Source organism: Stomoxys calcitrans, chromosome 3 (genome assembly GCF_963082655.1).
Source record: "Stomoxys calcitrans chromosome 3, idStoCalc2.1, whole genome shotgun sequence".
Lineage (NCBI taxonomy): Eukaryota > Metazoa > Arthropoda > Insecta > Diptera > Muscidae > Stomoxys > Stomoxys calcitrans.
Genome location: NC_081554.1, coordinates 126,134,171 through 126,157,070, shown reverse-complemented (window position 1 = coordinate 126,157,070; position 22,900 = coordinate 126,134,171). Strand labels below are relative to the sequence as shown.

At 42.3% G+C, this 22,900-nt stretch overlaps 2 protein-coding genes across 2 annotated transcripts in view; one reads left to right on the top strand and one right to left on the bottom strand.

The window, feature by feature from the left end:
• The window catches only part of LOC106089381 (FAST kinase domain-containing protein 1, mitochondrial), a 53,153-nt gene extending 38,461 nt beyond the window's left edge, over positions 1 to 14,692 (bottom strand). Inside the window, exons 1-5 of the mRNA XM_013255215.2 lie at positions 14,237 to 14,692; positions 1,605 to 2,905; positions 1,391 to 1,539; positions 1,051 to 1,330; positions 738 to 888 (exon numbers count right to left, since the gene is read on the bottom strand). Coding sequence (XP_013110669.2) covers positions 738 to 888; positions 1,051 to 1,330; positions 1,391 to 1,539; positions 1,605 to 2,905; positions 14,237 to 14,584 — 2,229 coding nt within the window. The 5' untranslated portion in view covers positions 14,585 to 14,692. The remainder of the gene's footprint in view (positions 1 to 737; positions 889 to 1,050; positions 1,331 to 1,390; positions 1,540 to 1,604; positions 2,906 to 14,236) is intronic.
• A 1,368-nt stretch (positions 14,693 to 16,060) lies between these two features.
• LOC106089372 (myotubularin-related protein 2) lies at positions 16,061 to 18,222 on the top strand. Its single transcript, XM_013255208.2, has 2 exons — positions 16,061 to 17,686; positions 17,753 to 18,222. Exons 1-2 carry the CDS (start codon positions 16,138 to 16,140, stop codon positions 18,073 to 18,075), a joined length of 1,872 nt encoding a protein of 623 aa, XP_013110662.2. The 5' UTR covers positions 16,061 to 16,137; the 3' UTR covers positions 18,076 to 18,222.
• Positions 18,223 to 22,900: the final 4,678 nt, after the last annotated feature.

Sequence of the window (22,900 nt, the reverse complement as noted above, 5' to 3'; positions counted from 1 at the left end):
CCTCTAAACTCGCAGCTCACAATTCGCATGGGTGGACCCTACACAGAGTTCCACACAAGTTCGATAACCCGTTCGTTTACCAAATCCCTCACCTGGGACCGATGATGTGGTGGAATCCTATGGGATGCACAGCCGATATCGATGACTGCATAAGTCAGCTCATCTCTGTTGTGCTTCCTCGCCACTCTGGAGTAAGAGGGCTGCTCCTTACCTTTCTCAGCGGCCATCTTCCCCTTCCGTGATGGCTGTGGCATCCTTTTGGAAGTCACAGCCTTCCATGAAGACTCAGGGGCCGAGCGCGCTTCCTTCGTTTCTATTCCGACTTTGTCTACCTCCGCAGGATACTGTCTGGAGTCCCCATTGCGGGAGGGCTGGCTTGGATTTCCCAGAGTAGTTGAAAGCGGCAAGCTCTTTTTCTTCTTCAGCATTTTAGCAGTGTTATGCTCTTCGGGATATCTGATTCACTTTCCAGCTTCCGTAGAAGTGCTTGGATTGTCAGTTATATCCCTTTCTTCGTCATTTGCATTTGCACAACTCATTGATATTCAGTTTTTTGGCAAAACAATTTAAAAACGTTGAACACAAAAATATTTGGACCTATATTTGAACGTGACTAGTATACCAATCAATTTATTTTTTATGGTCGTAGGAAACAAATGCAAGAAGTTAGAAGACGGACTTTATCACAGTAGCCTTGTTGGGCAAATAAGCTAAAGACAAGATTTGAGTTATCCTACCTTGGAGTAACACATTTGGATTTCTTCTTCGACTCGTTGAATGAACTTCACACAGAATACTTTATTTATTAGTTCTTCTGGGATTGTTTTATAAAAACATAAGGATAAGCAGGCCTGGACCAACGACAACCCACTCATGTAGTTGAAATCTCTGTAATTATAAAATTATTATTAAACAATTAAAATTTTACTTTGTATGTATGTGAGATAAATAAAATCATGTTTTTGAAACATATTTTTATTAGATGAAACTTCATACTTAGCATGAATTAAGGGTTTATGAAGGGAAAATTCTACAAATATACTGTTTTACCTCAGCAATATTAGACCGGCATATTCCAATGGCTCATTCGTTTGCGGTGTATAACCCAAATTATAGGCACACGATAATATTTTCTCAACAGTCTCGCCCAAAATGTGCTCATTATTATTTTGGACATATTTAAACATGTTCTCCAATATTTCGGGCACAAAATAATTTGTCGCCAAAAAGTTATAGGCCATATCTTTGATGCTGCGCGAATTTAAATCTTGCGACTGTATTTCTCTATATTTTTGCAATGTCCTGTGGTACACTACGCTATTTTGAAGAGCTGGAAAAAAATATGTCATCACTCTACTCACACATTGTCGGCTGCCGTATTCGCACTCACTTTTTCTATTGATTAACGTCCTAACCAGCACATTGAGATCCATTACAGTCAATTGATTTTCATTTAAGAAACGCTCAACGCAGCTTCCCAAAACACTATCTATTGTAGCCAGTTGCATGTTTACCAGTTGGGGTACTTGATAGCGATACCTATGAGGGTTTTGAAAAATATAGAAATAAAAATGGTTTCCATTGTTGTTGTGAGAAATGTTTACCTCATTTCCAGACTTATTCGCAGACCTCGACTTATGAGGAAGCAATCAGTTGGAGCAAATTGATCTGCCATTGTTATGATTTTGGATAGTAAAATATTGGGATACTTTTTCCAACTGTAGGGTGTGTGGCCGTATGCCAAAACAAATGAGGCCAGACGGGCAAATTTCTGTGGTATCCTTCCAACCACATCATGTTCTATGGCTCTCATGCATAGTTGACTCAGTATTTTTTCTAAAGACATATGTCGATAAGTTCCTCCTAAATTGTTATTGAAATTCATGTAGCGATGGCAGTGTTTGAGAAAAACTGTGTGCATTTCATTGTCTGGAATATTGTCTAGTTCACGTAATACTCCATTCCAGTAAGCGTTACAGATTTTTGAGTCAGAAATTTTTAATGCTCTTAAAGTAGAAAATAAAAAGCCTGTCGCATTGGGTTGGTTCCAGCTGTCCTCAGATGATAGAAGAGCTTTGAAGGCATTTGTTAAGGAATCTCTATTGTTTGGCTGTGAAAAAGGCACATAGCAGGCCAAGGTTTCAGGAGACATGTGTGTTGCCAGTAGTTCTTCCAGAGCGTCAGATAGGGGTTCATGCATGCAGGCTGGCTCCATATGATACTGGTAGATACGACTTATATTCTTTAAGTCGTTCACATCCATTTGCTTTATAGCAGGCTTTAGTATTAGAAGCAAGTCTTTAATAAGAGAAACATGATTGTTGGACCATACTGTCATATTAAGCATATTTAATATTTTTAAAACAGTCTTCGGTTTCGAGATTTCACCGCTTGCTAAGAGTTGTTTCACCTTATCCTTATAAAGGGACATTAGTTCATCACTGATTAAGGGCTGAAGATTCAACATACAAATGGCAATCATTCGAGCTTGGTCTTCGTTACAACATTCTTGTACATGATAGTGCAAGTGTCTCATAAAGTCTGCGCACAACATGGGAGTGAAAAAATTTCTTCCAGTGTTAATGCCTACAACAAGACGTGACATTGCTGTCAAACTAGTCGTTTCTTCAGGCGATTCAAAGATTTTAAGCACCTTCATAAGTAGCTGCTCCATCAGAGGGTGCGAACTATCCACACCCATTTTACGCAAATATAAATAACATGTGCAAATCTCATTTATATTTAGCTCGGAACTATATTCACCAAGAAGAGGTAAAAGTTTTTTCAATATTTTCTTCTTATTGTCTTCATCATTTTGGCGACAGAACATCCATTGAAGAATTATTGCCTGCACTATATGCTCTTTTCCCATTTGTGAATGGATTTCCTTCAAAAGCGTTTTAAGCTAGTCAAATAAAAAAGAATAACAAAATCGTAAGGAGGAATTGAAAGTTTGTTTATATTACAAAATATATTTTTTATATGCATATATATTGGGTTGCCCAAAAAGTAATTGCGGATTTTTCATATAGTCGGCGTCGACAAATTTTTTCACAGCTTGTGACTCTGTAATTGCATTCTTTCTTCTGTCAGTTATCAGCTGTTCTTTTAGCTTGCTTTAGAAATAAAGTGTAAAAAAAGTATATTTGATTAAAGTTCATTCTAAGTTTTATTAAAAATGCATTTACTTTCCTTTAAAAAATCCGCAATTACTTTTTAGGCAACCCAATATATATAAGTAAGTTGCAAATGCAAATTTGCCCATGAACACTCCATTAAGGTACAGGGGCAAACTTCTCACATATCAATGAGTGCTGTCCGATTCAAGTTTAAGCTCAATGATAAGGGGTCTCCTTTATATAGCCGAGTCCGAACGGCGCACAATGCTGCCCCGGTGGATAAAAATGCAAAAATCGAAAATGAAAATTGTTATGAACACGTTTACTAATCTTTTAAAAAACACTTAAAGTAAGAAGTTAAAAAAAATTACACGTGAGGCCTAATCGATGTTTTCGTACGAAGGGTTTTTTACAAATGAATGCTACATATTTTTTTCTCAAAAATTAAAATTTTTGTTTATGTAAGCAAAATTTATTTTTTTTATTGGGGTACCAAACAGACTAAGAATTTAAAGAGGACATAACTGAAAGCTCTTTTGCCAGCAACAGGTGTCACTGACATGAACATAAGGTGTCCTGAATCAAAAAAGGCAAATTTCAGCAGCACGAACATGAACCAATTCAATATTTTGGATTATTTGGTAAACAATGATGATTTTCGGCCCCTTTTTGGAAACTCTTTTAAATTGGGATTCTAGCATATAAAAATATTCTACAAAAATGTTTTCTGGAAAATTCTACTAAGTCTGCTGAGCACACCAAAACCCAAAACTTAAACACCCGACATCAGTAAAACGGAAAACACAATTCAGGGATAAAGTCCTAAGTTAAAGTAAACTCCTTCATCAAGATATTGATTTATATGAAAGTTATATCAGGTTAATTCCGATTTGGACCGTATTTGGCACGCTCAAGATGTTAAATCGGGAGATCGGTTGATAAGTGAGCTATATCAGCTCATACACCGATTTGGGCCATGCTTGGTAGTTGTTGAGACTCTTAACAGATGTCATCATGCATAATTTCAGACAAATCGGGTAATAATTGCGATCTCTGGTTTATATGGGAGCTATATCAGGTTAAAGACCGATTTGGACCATACTACATATTGTTTTATATTTCACTCAAATATATCTCTGCGCAAAATTTTAGAGCTCTATGTTAAGGGATAAACACCGCTGAAATTTTTTTTCTGATGTTCTCGCTAGGATTTGAACCCAGCGTTCGGCGTCATCGGCGGACATGCTAACCTCTACGATACGGCGTTAAGTTAGAATTCATGTTGTTGTTTATTAGATATATTTTATAAATGATTTACAGCTTTAAAGAGCATAGTTTTTTTTGGCGTATTGGGTATCCCCAATGACTATCCATTGATGTCCGATATTCTCCTATTGTCTTACTTGTCATAGGTCGTTTCAGGTGGTGCCAAATTTATATTCGGGACTTTAAGTACATTATTAACACGTCGAAATCCAGAAATATATAATTTTGAGTACCTCGAAGTTTTTACTAAGGTTAGGTTAGGTTGAAAAGAGGGTGCATTTATTTATCTGTCCCATGCCACTTGAAACATACACCTCAGCCAGTAACCGGCTTGTTGTGCGCTCTAAAAACTTAAAAGTGAACTCGAAAAGGGAATCAATGTTAGGAATTCCGTGCTTCCTTGCTACTCTACCTAATATTCCAATATTAGGATCCTTCCTTATCCTAGGGAGCCTGGATAACTCTGACGAGCTGTTTGATGGTATCAATACATTCCGCCAACGCAAAACGCAGCGTAAAGATGTTCCCTCTATACTCGCAGCTCATCATTTGTATGGGTGAACCCTCTACAGAGTTCTACACATGTTCGAAAATCCGCTCGTTAACCAGATCCTCTACTAAGGACCGATGATCTGGTGGAATTCTATGGGATGCACTACCGATATTGACGACTGCATAAGTCAGCTCATCTCTGTTGTGCTTCCTTGCCACTCTGGCGTAAGAGGGCTGCTCCTTACCATTCTCAGCGACCATCTTCCTCTTCCTTGATGGCTATGGCCTCTTTTTGGAAGTCACAGTCCTCCACGAAGACTCAGGGGCCGTGCGCGCTTCCTTCGTTCCTGCTCCGACTTTGTCTACCTCCTTAGGATACTGTCTGGAGTCTCCATTGCGGGATGGCTGGCTTGGCTTTCCCAGAGTACTTGAAAGCGGGGAGCTCTTTTTCTTCCTCGGTTTGCGTCTACCACCGTGATTGCCTTCAAAAGACTTCTTTGCTGGAGCTTCTTCATCCCTTCTGACAACATGAACTAGCCAACGCTGCGTTGTATTTTGATACGTGTAACTAAGCTACTGTCGTCATACAGCTCTTGATTCATGCAAATGCAAATTGAAAATTGCCCATGAACATTCCACTAAGTAACTGATGGTCTCGCCAGGATTCGAACACAGGCGTTCAGCGTCATAGGCCGACATGCTAATCTCTGCGCTACGATGGCCTCCTCGTGATTCATACGACGCCTATATTCTCTATTAACGCAAACTGGTCCATATATTTTACGAAGAATCTTTCTCTCAAACACTTTAAGCACTGCCTCGTCTGCTTTCACAAGTACCCACTCCTCTCGTCTGTCGAGAGGTGGCCTTGTTTCTGAACTGCTTACTAAGTCCGAAGTAGCAAATGTTTGCCAGTATTATTCTTCGCTTTATCTCAAAACTGGTGTCATTCGTTTCGGTTACGGCGGTGCCGAGGTAGATAAATTTACTGACTATCTTAAAGTTGTGGTTCCCAAGTTTCTCCATATTCTTTATCTGATCGGTTATACATGGCGTTTTAGGAGTTGAAATCATCCATTTCGTCTTATTTTCATTTACTGCCAGACCCATTTTCACTGACTCTCTTTCGATTCTTTCAAAGTAGTGTGCCACATATATTCACATCTGCATCTCGTATAATCTTCTTCAGCAGGATATGAAAGATATCACACGATGAGCTTGTATTAAAGCTCGTTGATATTGAATGGCTCGGAGAGATTCTTTCCTATTTTTACTGAGGATCTTGTTTCAGCAAGATTCATCCTGCAGTCTTATTAATTTTGAAGGGATACCAAACTCAGACATGCCTTCAAATACCTTTGAACATATAGGGCTATCGAAAGCGGCTTTGTAGTCAACAAAGAGATGGTAGGTGCTGATTTGTCCCTCTCGGGTATTTTCCAGGATTTGACGCAGCGTGAATATCTGGTCTGGGGTTTTCTACCAGATCTAAGCCGCATTGATAGGACCCACTTATCTCATTGGCATTAGGTTTTAGGAGGAGACTTATTCCTGTGTAGTTAGTACATTCCGTCTTGTTTCCTTTCTTGGGACGAGACTTAGTATGCTGAGGTTCCAATCATCTGACAAGCTGATGCATACGCCTTACCAGTGTGTCGCCTCCGGTCTTAAATAGTTCAGCGGGTAACCCGTCGGCTCAGACTGCCTTGGTGCTCTTCAATCGGACCATTGCTACTACGACCTCATTCTGACTAGGAGATAAACTTTCTATACTATCATCAGGGATTGGCGGAGTCCTCTTCGCCGCCATCGTCGGACACTAGCAGTTGGGTAAAATGTTTTTTCCATATCCTCAACACGCCATCTCTGTCAGTTACCAGATTTCCATCGGTTTGATGTTTAATTCTTTGGTAGAACTTTCAGACTTCATTCTGGATCCAGTACATCTCAATTCGCTCACACTCACGTCTTTCCATTTCTCTTTTCTTTTCTTTTTCTCCTCTTTTCCTGATACCTCTCCTTCATCTAGCGCGTTGCTACTAATTGCAGGGTTCCCCTGATTGCCGAATTCTTGGTTCAGTAGCATCTCGACACTCTTGGTCGTATCATCGGTTTCTTGGGGGAGGCTTCCGGTACCCAAGTACAGATTACGCGGCATTTTCCATGGAGTGGTCAATGGTTTGCTACTGCGCCATTATATCATCGGAACATGGAGTGATTTCATCAAGCAGTTGGGTCAGTCGAGTGGACTATGCTGTTGCCATCTGTTGTGTTTATAGCTTTTCAGCGGCGAGATCTATCAGCCTAAACCCATAACTGGACGTTATCTCATGGAGGCTAAACTTCCCGACTGTTGGAGCAAACATGTCTTCCTTCCCAACATTCGCATTAAAATCTTCCAGAACGATTTTAATATAATGGGCGGGGCAGCGGTCATATTATCTCTCTAGGTGCTCGTAGAAAATATCCTTGGTGCACTCGTCCTTGTCTTCCGTCGGGGCATGGGCGTATTCGCCACTGCGTACACTGCACCCCCTCTATAATGAGTGCGGACATTCCAGGTGCAGATCAGCAAATCATGGGACTCCGTTTCTACTATTTCTTTGTTTCTTATAGTTTTCCGGGGGTGAGTTACTGGCCCAGCACCCCAACCGCATGGGTTTTTTGGGATCGTACATGTATCTCTCTATGTCGCAAGCCGCTTGCTCCAAGATCCGACGCTCGCCTCCAGCCGCCCCTAACCTGGGAACAGACGCTGATGTTGGCCATTGGTTATTTGAAGGCGCCAATAACACGCTATGTCATCTCGAGTATCATTGGCACTCAGAATTTAATTAAGAGCCAGTGCCAACTCACTGAAACTCTCCTCTCGAAATCGTTGACTGCCCGCGGCCGCATTAGCAGCTACTCCGCATAAAAACGAAGCTTTTCACTATCCGCAACCAGTGGACGTGCCCGTTAGCTTTCAACTAAGCTTCCCGTGACAACGACGGAGACCACGCATGTCGGAGCTCAAAGTTCAAGCCTGTGTGGAGCTCATAGTTATCTCGTGTCGGCCGGGAGCCTCGTAGCTTTTATATATGACTAGCTGGACAGGGCCCGCTCCGCTGCGCCTTCTTTCACTCTCTTATATAATCTGAGCCCTATACGGTCACGTCAGGAACTAAGTCTTGTTTGGTTGTACTGGTATGGCCTTTCAGAAATTATCATATTGGTGCTCTTCTCCCAAATACCTCTCATTGGAGCCTTATATTGCTAGGGTCGGTAAATACGTCCGGTATGGGGGTGAGGCGGATCCCCATATATCAGATTCGTGCTCTGGGTTCAAATATCTTTCATTTGAGTCCCATATTGTCATTATTGATTTATCATTTACAATCCCATGCCAGCCGGTTGTACGCACCGGATTGACCCGATGGAATCCTCATCGGCAAGGGCTGCCGCCTCAGTGTACGTGTTCGTCTTTTTTCGTCATGGGAGAGGCACATCCCGGAGTGCCTTCTCCGTACGCTTCTGGTCCGTGCCGGGATTGAAAAGAACCCCGAACCCTGGTTCTGTTCGGTTTGCCAGAACCGCCTTCATCATCGGTCGGTGTCGGTGAGGTGTAACCGGTGCTTGGAGTGGGTACATTTCCGTTCTTGCTCTGGCCTAACTTCGCTACGGGAGTATAGTCATACTGGCTATGTCGCTAGTTGGTGTGCGAACATAGCACGCCTTCGGCGTCCTCGTCGTCGAACTATGTGACCCCCCGACCTCTCCCGTACGGCAATTTATGCAACGACAGCACCCTAGCCCCACTGTTGCCAGGCCAGTGCCGGGAAGTGTATCGTTCTTGCAGTTAAACTGCCACGGACTGCGTGGCAAGATTGATGAGATCGTGGATTTTATAAGTCGGAAGAGCATATCGGTCGCAGCGATCCAGGAGACAAAGCTGACCAACACCTGTAGCTTGCACAGTTGTCACGGTTACAATGTGCTACGTAAGGATCGCTCAAGGAATGGAGGTGGGGGATTGGCCTTCGTTATACACCATTCCGTGCAGTATAGACCTATCTCGCCTGCGCTTGACGCTAGTGACCCATACATGGAATGGGGTAGCAGTCAGGTCTGGTACTGTCGAGATAGAGATATACAACGTGTATATACCGCCGGTTGGTAGCTGTGTCCCGATTAATGGCCAGGCTTACAACCCCGACATAAGTGGGTTGCTATCTGGCCATAGTCGTCTGGTTCTGGGGGATTTTAATGCACATCACACGTCATGGAATTCTCCCCAAGGTAACGACCAGCGTGGCATAGCTTTGGCAGAGCAGATAGATAGCTCCACGTTTTTCACGGTGAATGAGGATGCCCCCACTAGGATTACGAGGAGGTGCAGCAGCTCGCCAGACATCTCAATTGCATCCCCTGATCTCCTGAGTGACGTATCCTGGCAAGCCGTCATCTCTTTGGGGTCAGACCACCTCCCCATAATTCTCACCATCTACCGACCACCCGACTGCATAACCTCTGAGCGCCGGACGTTCAACAATTATAAGAAGGCCGATTGGACTGGCTTCAGAGAGTATACCAATCGCCGCTTCAATGAACTGCCATCCCCCTCTGATGTGATTGTGGCCGAGAGGAAATTCCGAGACATCATCAACGCAGCAGCCACTCGCTTTATACCAGCCGGTCGAATACCACAAGTGCGACCCAATTTCCCGGCGCAAGCAGTGGTACTCGCAGACGAGCGTGATGGGATTCGTGCTATGGACCCCGCTAAACCCAGAATCAGCGAGCTGAATCTGGAAATAAACAGGGTAGTCAACGAACATAAGCGGAATTTGTGGCTGGATCACTTGGAGCAATGTAACTTAGGCACCGGTGCAGGCAAACTGTGGGCCACTGTTAAGTCTCTCTCGAATCCCGGCAGACGGGACCTCAGTCACTTTTGGCGAGATAACCGTGACTGATCCGAAGAGATGCGCCAGGTTGTTCAACCGTCAATTTATTGTGCATCCCGAGAGAGACAGGGCAAGGAGGAGAGCCATTCGCCGTATTCGTGGTCTCCGAGCCGATGAACAGCCATCACAATTTACCGTGGGCGAAGTTACGAATGTCATCCGTGGCGCCAAATCTTCCAAGGCGTTGGGCCCCGACGGAATCTCTACATTGATGCTGAAGAATCTGGATTCACCTGGAGTTGAGTACCTTACCACTGTCCTTAACCTGTCATTGAACACTCTTATAGTTCCCGATGTCTGGAAAATGGGCAGAGTGATCCCGCTACAGAAGCCTGGAAAAGACCCGAGTTTGGGGGAGTCGTACAGACCGATCTCCCTTCTCTCACCAGTGGCAAAGACGCTTGAGGCATTACTCCTCCCGAGCCTCGTAGGAGAATTTCCATTCGCCGAGCATCAACATGGATTTCGGAGACTGCACAGCACAACAACAGCTTTGCATGCCATCACCACACACATTTGCCGTGGCTTCAATCAACCCAGGCCATGTGATAGGACGGTCCTCGTGGCACTGGACCTATCGAAGGCATTCGGCACGGTCAGCAATGCCAAATTATTTGAGGACATCGCCAACACGTCCCTCCAGCCAGGCCTGAAACGTTGGGTCGCGAATTATCTGTGTGGCCGCCAGTCATTTGTGGAATTTAGGGATAAGAAGTCGAAACACCGTAGAGTGAAAAAGGGAGTTCCCCAAGGTGGGGTGATATCTCCGGCTCTGTTTAACCTCTACCTATCCTCCATCCCACCCCTCCAGACGGCATAGAGATCGTATCATCTGCGATAGGTTGAACGTCTACCTAAACGAGCTTGCCTCATACTTCGCTGCAAGAAATCTGAAGATATCCGCCACCAAATCTTCAGCCACACTGTTCACTACAAATACGCGTGAGGTGAATACTGAGCTGACTGTGATGGTCGATGGAGAAATGATTCCGACCATCAAGTGTCCCAAAATACTTGGCGTCACATTTGACAGCTCCTACACTTTCTCCCCACATGCCACAGCAATCTGCAATAAAGTCAAAAGTAGAAACAAGGTCCTCAAGTCACTCGCTGGCAGCACTTGGGGTGCAGACAAAGAAACCTTGTTGACCACGTACAAAGCAATTGGCCGGTCTGTGGTAAGTTATGCAGCGCCAGTGTGGTCACGTCAACTTTGTGACACGCAGTGGAATAATATTCAGATCAGTCAGAATGCCGCTATCCTAACTGCGGCGGGCTGTCTCCTCAGTTCTCATGTGGACCACCTCCATCAGGAGACAAAGATCCTACCAGTGCGAAGACATAACTACATGCTGTCTAAGCAATACCTTTTGGGCTGTTATCGCAGAAATCATCCAAATCATCATCTTGCGGATAGATACCCACCGCCCAGAAGCCTTAAGGTAGATCTACGCGATCTAGAGCGTGAGGTTCAGCGCTACCAGAGAGAACTTCTAGATCAAGCGGCATATCAAGCCGGTCTGAACAACATTCATGCAGACACGGTAGCAGACGCGTTAATTGGCTACCGGGTGAATGTAGTCCTTGGAGAACGACCGCCACTCATTGCACCCGAAGAAATCGACCTCCCCCGGCAAACCAGAGTAGTTCTGGCTCAATTACGTTCCGGCAGATGCAGCCGCCTCAATTCCCACAGAGCTAGGATTGATGCCGACGTGCAAGATGTATGTCCCGATTGTAACCTGGGACCGCACGATACACGTCACCTGTTTAATTGCCCGGCCAGACCCACTCGACTCAGACCCAGATCCCTGTGGACGCACCCCATCTTAGTCGCAAAGTTCCTGGGTCTTGGCACTCAACAGAATCAAGCAGACGAAAGATAGAACACAATAAACTGCTACAACAACAACAACATTATTGATTTATATTTCATTTTGCTGGTGGCTTTGGAGGTGAGGCGGCCCCCTAGATATCCCACCCTAAATAAGGATAGAAATTTCTGTATTTAAGTTATTATAAACAATCTAAATTTTGCTTAAATCGTCCCACCCATCTCCGAGAAAGTTTGGATGTTAGATCTACATCATTCTCTTGGATTCGGTGGTGGATTGGAGTAGCCTAACTCTTTGCCCGAAAGTGGATATAAGATTCATACTCCACTCCCAAAAACCACATTGGGGCTGCATTTTGCTAAAGTCGGTATATATGAGTGGTTTAGGGGGAGTTTATGAGGTGAGGCGTCCCTAAAACAATTGGCCATGATACAGACCAGATAATCCACAAATATGTCTCGCTTGAGGGATATGCAGGGTGGGGCGGCCACCCACGTACTTAGCCCTGAAAAAATATCAGCATCGTGCTCTACTTTCAAATTTCTTTAATTTGAGCCTCAATTGTCATTAGTTTATGGGGAGTTTAAGGGGTGACACGAACCCCAAACATTTGGCCTCAAAATTGGATATCATGACCGGTTTGAAGGGAGTTTAGAGGCGGACCCTGAAGTAATATCGGCATCGTTCTAGATCACGATTTTGTCAAAATATTCAGGGCTATGGGTCTCGTTCAGATTCACACTAATTAATTTTTTTGTATTGGTTACTTACATTTAAATCCATATATTGAAGCGACCTCTTGGGATACCACATTCTTAAAGATCCGCAGTGCCTCCTGTGTCCATCCAAATTTGAGGGTAAAAAGTGTACTCTACTACCAAAGACCTTTTATTTCTGTCCTATTCTTTCCTGATCGGCCTTCACATAATAATTCATATTATTTATAATCCCTTTTTTTGGGTAGGATTGGGGGAGGGGCATTGCTCTCTGACACGTCCTTTCATTTGAGTTCAATATATTCTAGGTCATCTGGCATAAGAGTTTGGCGTTGCATTTATTGGGAGGAGAGAGTCGCTTCCCCCTACGCTGAAAACCAAACAACAGAAGAACGGGACCCAGATATTTGAATCCTTATACTAACATTAGATTCGAAATATATTGTCAAAGACATATTATCCCGATCGAACTACACGTCCTTTTGAAGGGTATTTAGTGGGTGGGCCGGTCCCAGACTCTGTACTAATCGTGCATACGTAGTAGAAATTCGTAGTCAACTCGCAAAGATCTTTTATTCGATATACATTTTGTGACGTTGGACATTCATGTCCGTTTTGAGTGTTTGTGGGGTTGGGGAGTCCCCGTAGACACCTTGGACCAAATTCTTATAGCAGATGTGTACTCAGCTTCCAAATATCTTTCGTTTGATACCCATATTGTCTCGATCTTTTAATATGTCCTGTTGAGTGGTTTTGGGTAGTGGGGAGGCGCCTCAGACACCGAGGAATACATTTTTATATCAGCATTGGACTCTACCTTTAAATGGCTTTCATTTGATATCCATATTGTCGCAATCGGTATATAAGCCCTGCTGGGGGGTTTTGGGGTGGGGAGGGCCCTATGGGGTATGGGGGAGGGCCCCCCGTGGATATCAATAAATGTAGTATCCTATTTTCACCGGGGGCCCAAACTCTACCATCTGTGAAAATTTAATGAAAATCGGTTCAGCCGGTACGGAACAGACAAACAAACTAACAAATAAAAAAAAAAACAAATAAACAAACAAATAGAGCGCAACAATTTCATTTTTATATAATAGATAATTAGCTTATGATGGCCTCACTGGAGCACAATATGTTTGAATATTTTGTGACTAATGTTTGGATTGGAAGTATTTATAAAGGATAATATATTGGGTGATCAGTTCGGTTTTTGAAAACCGGGCTGTATATACTAATCGGTTTCTTAAAATTGTCATTTTTCGTTTCGAGTGATACCACCCACTTTGTCTTATCTTCATTTACTGTCATACCCACTTTCATTAGTTCTCATCTGATATTTTCAAAGGCTTTAGTTACTACTTTTGGCGTCCGAACCATAATATCGTTTTCATCGCAATAGGGTAGCAGCATGTGGTCCCTTCTGAGTAGACCACATCTGATCTTGCCGGTACTTTTTCATTGCATTGTACTTTTTCAGTCGGGTTACTGCTACTTGGGCCTAATTCTAACTAGTATATATACATACTATACCATCACCAGGGATAGGTTCTGCGGTATCCTCGTCGCTTTTCCTTTCCTATTTTGGCATGAAAGTCTGCGGCAGCGTTCATGTGTTCTCTCTAGGAGCTCATTAAATATGTCCTTGGTCTGTTTGTCCTTGTCGTTTGTCGAGGCACTGGCACAGATAGGATTGATATAAAAGAAAAATCCCCAAAAGCTAAGGGAATTTCTTTGATACTAACTATTGTCCAAGCCCCAAGTTTAAAAGATATAAAAATAATTTTTTGCATAGTTCATCTAAATTTTAATTTCATATGAGCGACCTGTTTGTACATTTGCAATGGCCAAACTACTCCTACCTGTATTGATGTGTCACATGCATTCAATCTCCTTATTATATCATCCTCTTCGCTATACATCATCAATTGCTTGAAATTCTGAGCAATGTCATCTACATCCTCAGCAGCATTTGAGACTTCCGTATCTTCTAAGTTAGAATTTTCCTTTTTCTCGCCGGTGTATAATCGTGCTCCACTAACTGTTTTTGGATAGGAGGAAGGGTTTTCTTGAGCTGACAGTTTGGATGATGAACCGGGAGCAAAGTTTCGCCTTGAAACTGTAGCTGGCAATACTAACTTCAATTGATGTTGTTGCCACAAACGAACAATGGATTTAATATGTGACCTTATTAAGAAAAAGGAATACATTTTCCTTTGTATGTCTTCAATTCAATATTCCTTAAGAAAAACAAGTGGAAAAATTATTGCGCCTTTAAAGAGAGTCGCATTCTTTTGTATTTACAAGAATGAATAAAATTTGCCAATGTTGACATATATCAAAACATATGTGGCAAGAGTTGCCATTCTTATACTAAAAGAAAGTGTTGTGGGATGTGCGATGGGGTAAAATGTCCGAAATCATATCTTGGATTTCTCTGTTTTTAAAGCCAATGGCCAAGGCGGATTTAATAAGGTGGTCTCACGCGAACAGGTGTTAACAGCCGACCAAGTTTGACGGCATTTAACTGTTAGATTTTTGTTTGCATTCTCTATGTTGTTATCTTTTTTCTCGCATATTCTCTGCTCTTTTACGCACACGTATATACACACGCACACAAAGAAAGAATATGACAACAAAGAGAATGCAAACAAAAATTTTACTTCTTAGTACCGTCAAACCTGGCTGGCTGTTAACAGCTGCTCGCGTGAGACCACCTTTTTATATCCGCCTTGTGTAATATGAATGTTAAACCCCGTTTACACTGCTGGTTAAATCCGGATTTAATGACTCGATCATCTGTTCTCCCTATATAAAATGAGCTGACGGGAGCCTTACATCCGGATTTAAACCCCCGTTTACATCGCCCATTAAATCCGGATTTAAAGCTCACGTCAGCTGATTTTACAAAGGGAAAATCATGGAGCCATTAAGATTTTGAGACAAAAATAACTGATTTCTGATTTCTTTCAGTAGGACATACTCTTATTACTTATGGTAAAATTTTTATTTAAATTGTTATTTTTGTAATGTTTCAAAAAAGTAATTGCGAAAAAATGGTTCTCAACGGCGAAAAACGAATAAAGTACTAGCCATAAGCTGGAAAAAATTGGTACATTTTTCGCAAATATACCGAAAGCTGAATACAGAATGCTCTGCTTAAGCTGTCAGATTTGTTTACACCGTCAAATTGACATTCTAGTTTTTATTTTCATTAAAATCTGTAGCAGCCCAAACAAAGCATTTGACCATGGCGAAACAATTAAAGGTGGTATCATTTGTACAACAATCACAAACCATATGGTGCAGTCAAGCTGATCGATGTTTTGCCAACAAACACAAGGAAATTTGTGTGCGTGTGTGTATGAGAAGAGAATATGCGAGTAAGAAGATAACAATAAAGAGAATGCAAACAACAATCTAACATCTTAATACCGTCAAACCTGGCCGGCTGTTAACAGCTGTGAGACAACCTTTTAAATCCGCCTTGGCATTTTACGTTCTAGATGAATTTGGGAACAACTCTGATATTGGAATATTCTATCAGCTGGGCTAGTGACTTTACCTTGTATAAATTTGCCGTTTTTATTATTGGCAACCACTTTTTTATTACATTATCAATCACATTCGTAAACAATTACAGTGTTGCTTATTTTGGGCTTTAATTAGACTCAGTCATTTTCATTTTTTTAACCATCTCTGTATTTTGTTGTTTATCAGTGGGTGCATTATAGTCTTCAGATAGTAATTACTTTTGTAGAAAATGGATAAGAAAGATCAGAACGAGGCAACTAACAACATGCCCGATAAAATTATGTCGAAGAACGCCAGCACAAACTCACTGGATACCGATTCTAAGTCCAGCTCAATTGGTTCCAAGCACGGCAACGAAGCGGGTTCATCGAAAGACACACCCTTTACCTATTTAGAGGGCGAAGAAGATCAAGACCAGAAAAATGATGTTACCTATGTGTGCCCATATCGGGGACCAGCTTATGGGGCGTTGACCATAACTAATTATCGTTTGTATTTTCGTTCCTTACCCTTAAGGGACCATGAGCCGCCAGTGGTGGTGGATGTGCCTTTGGGTGTGATTGCTCGCGTTGAAAAGATAGGAGGCGCTTCATCGCGAGGCGAAAATTCCTATGGCATTGAAATATTCTGCAAGGATATGCGTAATTTACGTTTCGCCCATAAGCAGCAAAATCATTCCAGACGCACAGTATTCGAGAAGTTGCAATCGTATGCATTTCCTTTGTCCTATAGTGGTCGGCTGTTTGCCTTTGCCCATGCTGCTGCTTTGGGTAGTGCACCGGCGGCGGCAGAAAATGGCTGGGCCGTTTACGAGCCTTTGGCCGAACTAAGACGTTTGGGCGTGCCAAACGATATGTGGCGAGTGACTAAGATCAATGAAAACTATAGTGTATGTGATAGTTATCCTGCAGTGTGGGCTGTACCCAAACAAGCCACGGATGATTTTCTACGCCGAGTAGCACAATTCCGGTCTCGCTGTAGATTGCCGGTACTGTCATGGATGCATCCCAAATCGCAGGCTTCCATAACGCGTTGTTCTCAGCCATTGGTAGGTGTAGGTGGAAAACGAAGCGTTGACGATGAAAACTATCTTAATTGTATAATGGAAGCCAATGCTCAATCTGACAAGCTGGCAATAATGGATGCACGTCCAAGTGCCAATGCAATTGCTAACAAGGCCAAAGGTGGAGGTTTTGAGTCCGAAGAGGCCTATAAAAATGTAGAAGTCCATTTTCTTGATATTCACAATATTCATGTCATGAGGGAAAGCCTGCGTAAGGTGAAAGAGGTTTGTTATCCCACTATCGAAGACTCAAAGTGGCTGTCCTCCATTGACAACAGCTTGTGGCTAAAGCATATTAAATGTATACTCTATGGGGCTAATCGCATAGTGGACAAGGTCGAAACTATGAGTACCTCTGTTGTAGTACATTGTTCCGATGGTTGGGACCGTACTGCCCAGTTAACTGCCTTAGCAATGCTTATGCTGGATCCGTATTATCGCACTCTACGAGGCTTTGAAGTTCTCATCGAAAAAGAATGGTTGTCATTTGGCCACAAATTTCAACAACGCATTGGCCATGGTGACAATCGCCACTCTGACGCTGATCGTTCACCTGTCTTCTTGCAGTTTATTGATTGTGTCTGGCAGGTTTCCCAACAATATCCAAATGCCTTTGAATTCAATGAGCATTTCCTAATCACCATTATTGATCACTTGTATTCGTGTCGTTTTGGAACATTCCTTTGCAACACCGAAGCTGACAGAGTTCAGGAAGGTAGGATAATTGTTTATAAAAATTGATATGTACGGTTTCTCATATTATATTTGTCGTTGGTTACAGATCTTAAACACAAGACAATATCTCTATGGACTTTCATCAATTCTTCATTGGATCAATATTTAAATCCATTATATCCCTCATTCACACAAGGTGGGCAATATGTGCTAAGACCGATTGCTAGCATGCGCATGGTGAAAATATGGAAGGGCCTCTATTGCCGCTGGAATCCTAGCATGAGGCCACAGAATAAAATCTATAATCGAACTCGAGAGGCTCTGGCTATGCAAGAACAATTGGTCAAACTGATAACAGAGAGACGCTTAAAAGCCAATATGCGTCAAACAACGCAGGCGACTTCGCGATTAGCTTCCCCTATGCATTAAATATTTTGGAATTCGTTTTATTGATGGAGGCAGAGTATTGCAAAATAGTTGTAGTAGTCTTTAGTAATGTATGAGTTTTATTTCATAATAATATTTAATTTTTTACATTCATATATAACACATGTGCAAAAAGCATTTTATAAAATAAAATATTTAAATACTATTTCTCATAATCTAACAAAGAAAATCATACAATTCTATATGACAGCTGTGGTTAATAAAAGGGACTTGAAAAAATGACCTAACGTTGGAGTGTAAAGAGGTTCGAATACAAATACCAATTGCAATTTATTGGCGAATATAGAGATTTTCTATAGGTTTGTTCGCGTACTTTTCCATTAAAAATTTGCAGGAGAGTAAGAGCCATTTTACTCTCTGAAAAAAATTTGCAAGCAAAAGTACGCGAACGATTTCCAGTGAAAATTTGCAGAACAACAGCTGATTTTTGTTTTGGTTGGTTTTTTATTTTATTTTTTATAATTTATTGACCCGAGAGTGGTAAGGCTAGAAGGGGCGCTATTCGTCGTATCCTTGATCTCCGCGCCGCTGGACAGCCATCGCAATTTACCGTGCACAGAGCTAAGAATGTCATCCGTAGCGCCAAGTCGCACAAGGTGCTGGTCCTAGGCGGAATCTCTACACTGATGCTGAAGAATCTGGATCTGTCTCGAGTCGAGTACCTTACAATTGTCCCCAGCCTGTCTGAACACTATTATAGTACCCGATGTTTGGAGGATGATGAGTGTGATACCGCTACTGAAACCTGGAAAGGACATGAGCAAGGGGGAATCGTACAGACCGCTCTCCCTTCTCTCATCAGTAGCCAAGACGCATGAGGGACTACTCCTCCCGTTGGACAATTTCCATTCACCGACTACAACTGCTTTACATGCCATCGCCATACATAAAAGTAGAAACAACGTTCTCAGGTTCCTTGTCAGCAGCACTTGGTGTGCTGACAAAGAAACCTTGAACTAACCACGTACAAAGCACAACTTACACCGGTCGGTGGTAAGTTATGCTGCGGCAGTGTAGTATAATCAGCTATGTCACAGGCAGTGGAATAATATTCTGATTTGTCAGAATGCCGCTCTTCCAACTGCGACGGTCTGGTGAAGTGAAAGGGAGCTTTCTATTTGGTCATGTGACGACTACGGACATTGTGTTATCAAGATATCTGTATCCGTTCACAATTGGCAGACGAGTTTGCACTAATTTTTTCCAATCCCACTGTGCGTCACTTTTTTAACTTCCCAGCCAGACCCACTCAATCCCATGGCAGCATCTTCCTTCCTTAACAAATTCAAAGGAACGGTGTTGATTTCATCGCAGCTCTTCAGTATGATACCATCAAAACACTTATGAAATCGATAATTGCTCTTTTCTTGGTGTCTGGAAACATACAATGTTTTAATTCCGCCACCTGTGGACGCTCCCGGTACCTCGCAGCTAAGCTTCTCGTGACAGCAATGAACACCACACAAATTGGAGCTCAATGTTCCAGCCTATGTGGTGTTCACAGCTATCCTATGTTCGGGGCTGGAGACATTACGGATAATCGATTTTCCCGGATAATGGAGTAAATTTTTTTTGCAGTTTTTACAAATACAGTCGACCGTCTCTATAACGTAGCAGTAGGGGACCCACGAAATACTACATTATAGAGAAACTTTGTTACAGAGAAACTGACCAAAATTAAATTTAATTTGACCTTAATGCAAAAAATAACCAAACACACAGTGGGATAGAATCAAAACAATAGTAAAAAAATTGCCGCTTGAGTACGGGTAGAGATAAATCTTTGAAATTTTGAATGGTTATAGCTGAGGTGTTAATGATTATATGCGCGACTTGAAAGCACTATGTGGTGCGGGCATCTCTTGGCAAGACCCTCAATCAAACCTTAATTTGTAGTCCGATTTTCAAATTTTAATTTTTCCGAAAACAAAAATTTTGAATTTTATAAATAAAACTGCCGTGGAAAAACAAAAATAAAAGCTACCCGATTTTTTTTATAAAAATTTCCAAATATCCATTTTGGCCAAGCAAATTGTCCTTCTTTAGTAAATTGGCTATGGAGGAGGCTACAAATATTGCTTGGTGCAAAAAATGTTTAGGAAAGTCGAAAATCCTCGAGACCAGAATAGATATTGTAAACATCAAGCGACCTTTTTTTGTATGGACTTTTTTTAACACTTCCCACCAAAAGTTTGACCACAAATTAAGATTAGCCAGCACAAAAAATTGAGAGGCGCCCGGACGAATTACGGGCTCAAGTTTTGTACATAATCCCGTTATCTCTACCCGTTCTCAAACGGCAGATTTTGTACCAGTTTTTTTTTTTAATTCCCACCCACTGTAAAGCATCTGAATACTCAGGCATTCTAAAGTTCTAAAATTTACTGGATACAGTAAATTCCGGTTGACGTTTATCTTTCTTCAAAATATTTGAGAGTGTTCCAGCCGATATTCCTTCATATTTTATAGCCTTCTTCAACTTTTGATATAATATGACACGTTTCTTCAATAGATAAACCTTTGCGATTTGCCATTTATTTTGTCTGTCGTCAGATCACTACACAACTTACTTTACCGATATTTTTTTCCTTTTTTGTTCGTAGTTTCAACCAATCAGTCGCCAGTCCACTGCAAAAATTATTTTAAACTTATGCTATTTTACACACCAATTTTTTATTGTTTTTGAACGCGCAAAGCAAACACAAAGCCTTGATGGTGGTATACGAGAATCAGGGCACCTTGAAACCTTTTTTGTGTGTAAACTGGTCGTTTAGTTTGGAACCATTCGTAAAGAAGTCTATGTCACTTCTGTTACCAGGGATATCGTAGTTCCAATCGGTTCTATCAGGAATAGTTGTATAGTACTTTTTATCAAAAAGCGGCTCAGGTGGGGTATATCCACACTGCCTGAAACATCGGATATTGTATCAAGGATAACACGGTGTCCGTAGCCGCCACATGACCAATGAGAAAGCTCCCTTAACCTCACGGCAGTGGTCGCTGCAATTTGGATAGCCACAATGTCCAGGGGCATAAGATGTTGCATTAAATTCAGTGCATCAGATTGTGTCGTCCTCTGTGCGGTTGTAATGCATAACAAAGCCATCCTTGGATCCGGTTAAGTATTGAGCAGTAGGAGGACTTTTGAAGCGCCGTCCACCAGACCACAACACCATATAGCATTATAGGTCTGATAATTTGAGTATATACCCAATGCATGATACGCGGTCTAAATCCCCAACTTTTGCCAATGGCTCTCTTGTAGGTGTATAGGCCAAGAGTGGCATTTCTTGCCCTTTCCAAAATGTTGGATTTGAAGTTCAATTTCCTGCCCAGCAAAACACCCAGGTATTTTGTGCTTTCGATAAATGGAACATTCTCTCCAGACAGGTTCGACTGTAGGTAACTTGTATCTCCTGATGAAAAGAACTATTTCTGTCTTGCACGGATTTATACCCAGACCACTTTCGGTAGCCCACTTTGCCGTTGTACGTATAGCTTCTTGAAGTATATCTCTTAGAGTGCTGGGAAACTTTCCCCTAACCGCAATTGCCACGTCATCTGCTGCGCGACCTTTTACGCCTATTTCTTCAAGAGACAAAAATATTTTATTAATGGCTATATTCCAAAGTGGAGGAGACAGTACACCTCCTTGCTGGCCCATCTTTTTAGATCCACAGATCCCATGCCTGCCATAATGCATCTTTTAGTAAGTAAGCTATTAATAAACTTTCTGACGGTAGAGTTGATGCCAGGAAACCAGTCTATCAAAAAATTGCAAATTTTGCCCATGAACATTCCACTAAGGAACAGGGGAAAACTTCTCACATATCAATGAGTGCAGTCCGATTCTAGTTTAAGCTCAATTAAAGGGGCCTCCTTTTTATACCCGAGTCCGAACGGCGTGCCGCAGTGCGACACCTCTTTGGAGAGAAGTTTTACATGGCATAGTACCTCACAAATGTTGCCAGCATTAGGAGGGGAAAACCACCGCTGAAAATTTTTTCAGATGGTTTCGCCTGGGTTCGAACCCAGGTGTTCAGCGTCATAGGCGGACATGCTAACCTCTGCGCTACGGTGGCCTCCAAATCCACAAGTCTATCGGACACAGCTGCAATCCGTCAGACTTTAGCGATGTGGTCGATAGTTCCTCAGGCAAGTGTTCAGCAACAACTGCTGAGTCGTTTCCTGATTCCCCAACCCCACCGCTTCTATAGACCTTCAGTTTCAACTTGTTGAATCCGTAGGATACAACCCTTTCAGACATGTTTAGGTCTGCGAGACAGCCGGAGTTTAGTACGAATACTGCATGACTCCGGTCACCATCAGCCTCATCCAATGTACCAAACTTACAGTCTGTGGTTGAAAGATTGGGATTACATTCCCTTAGTAGTCCAAGTATCGATTCCAAGTACCCAAGCATACTCCATTGCTCGAGAAGGAATATCTTGCTTCTCGACTTAATCTAGTGCAGCACCTGGACAGATCTCACCAATCTTTTTTAGCGGACAACGATACATTTCAATTGAGAGTTGATCGCTCAAGGCAATTAGCCTGTATCGGCCCCGATACCAGCCTGCATCGTCACAAACTGGAGGAGACCCAGAAAATTCCGCAAGGACATCGGAGTATACATATGACAGTCCATTGTTTATCCCACTCCAGTTATTCCTAGGTATGCAGCCCTGTTCTTCTCCCTAGTCGACAACTGCCATCATCAAACTGTCCCTAGCGCCATTAGCCAAGGTTCTTAGCCCCTTTTTCCCTAGTTCTTTTAGGCATGGGAAGCCCTCCAGGTGACCGCATC

What these genes read in the sequence shown, in the direction of transcription:
- LOC106089372 (XM_013255208.2), top strand. Translation starts at nt 16,138, where the DNA reads ATGGATAAGAAAGATCAGAACGAGGCAACTAACAACATGCCCGATAAA. An exon ending in AGCTGACAGAGTTCAGGAAG is followed by an intron (nt 17,687 to 17,752) that starts GTAGGATAATTG and finishes CGTTGGTTACAG; the next exon opens with ATCTTAAACACAAGACAATA.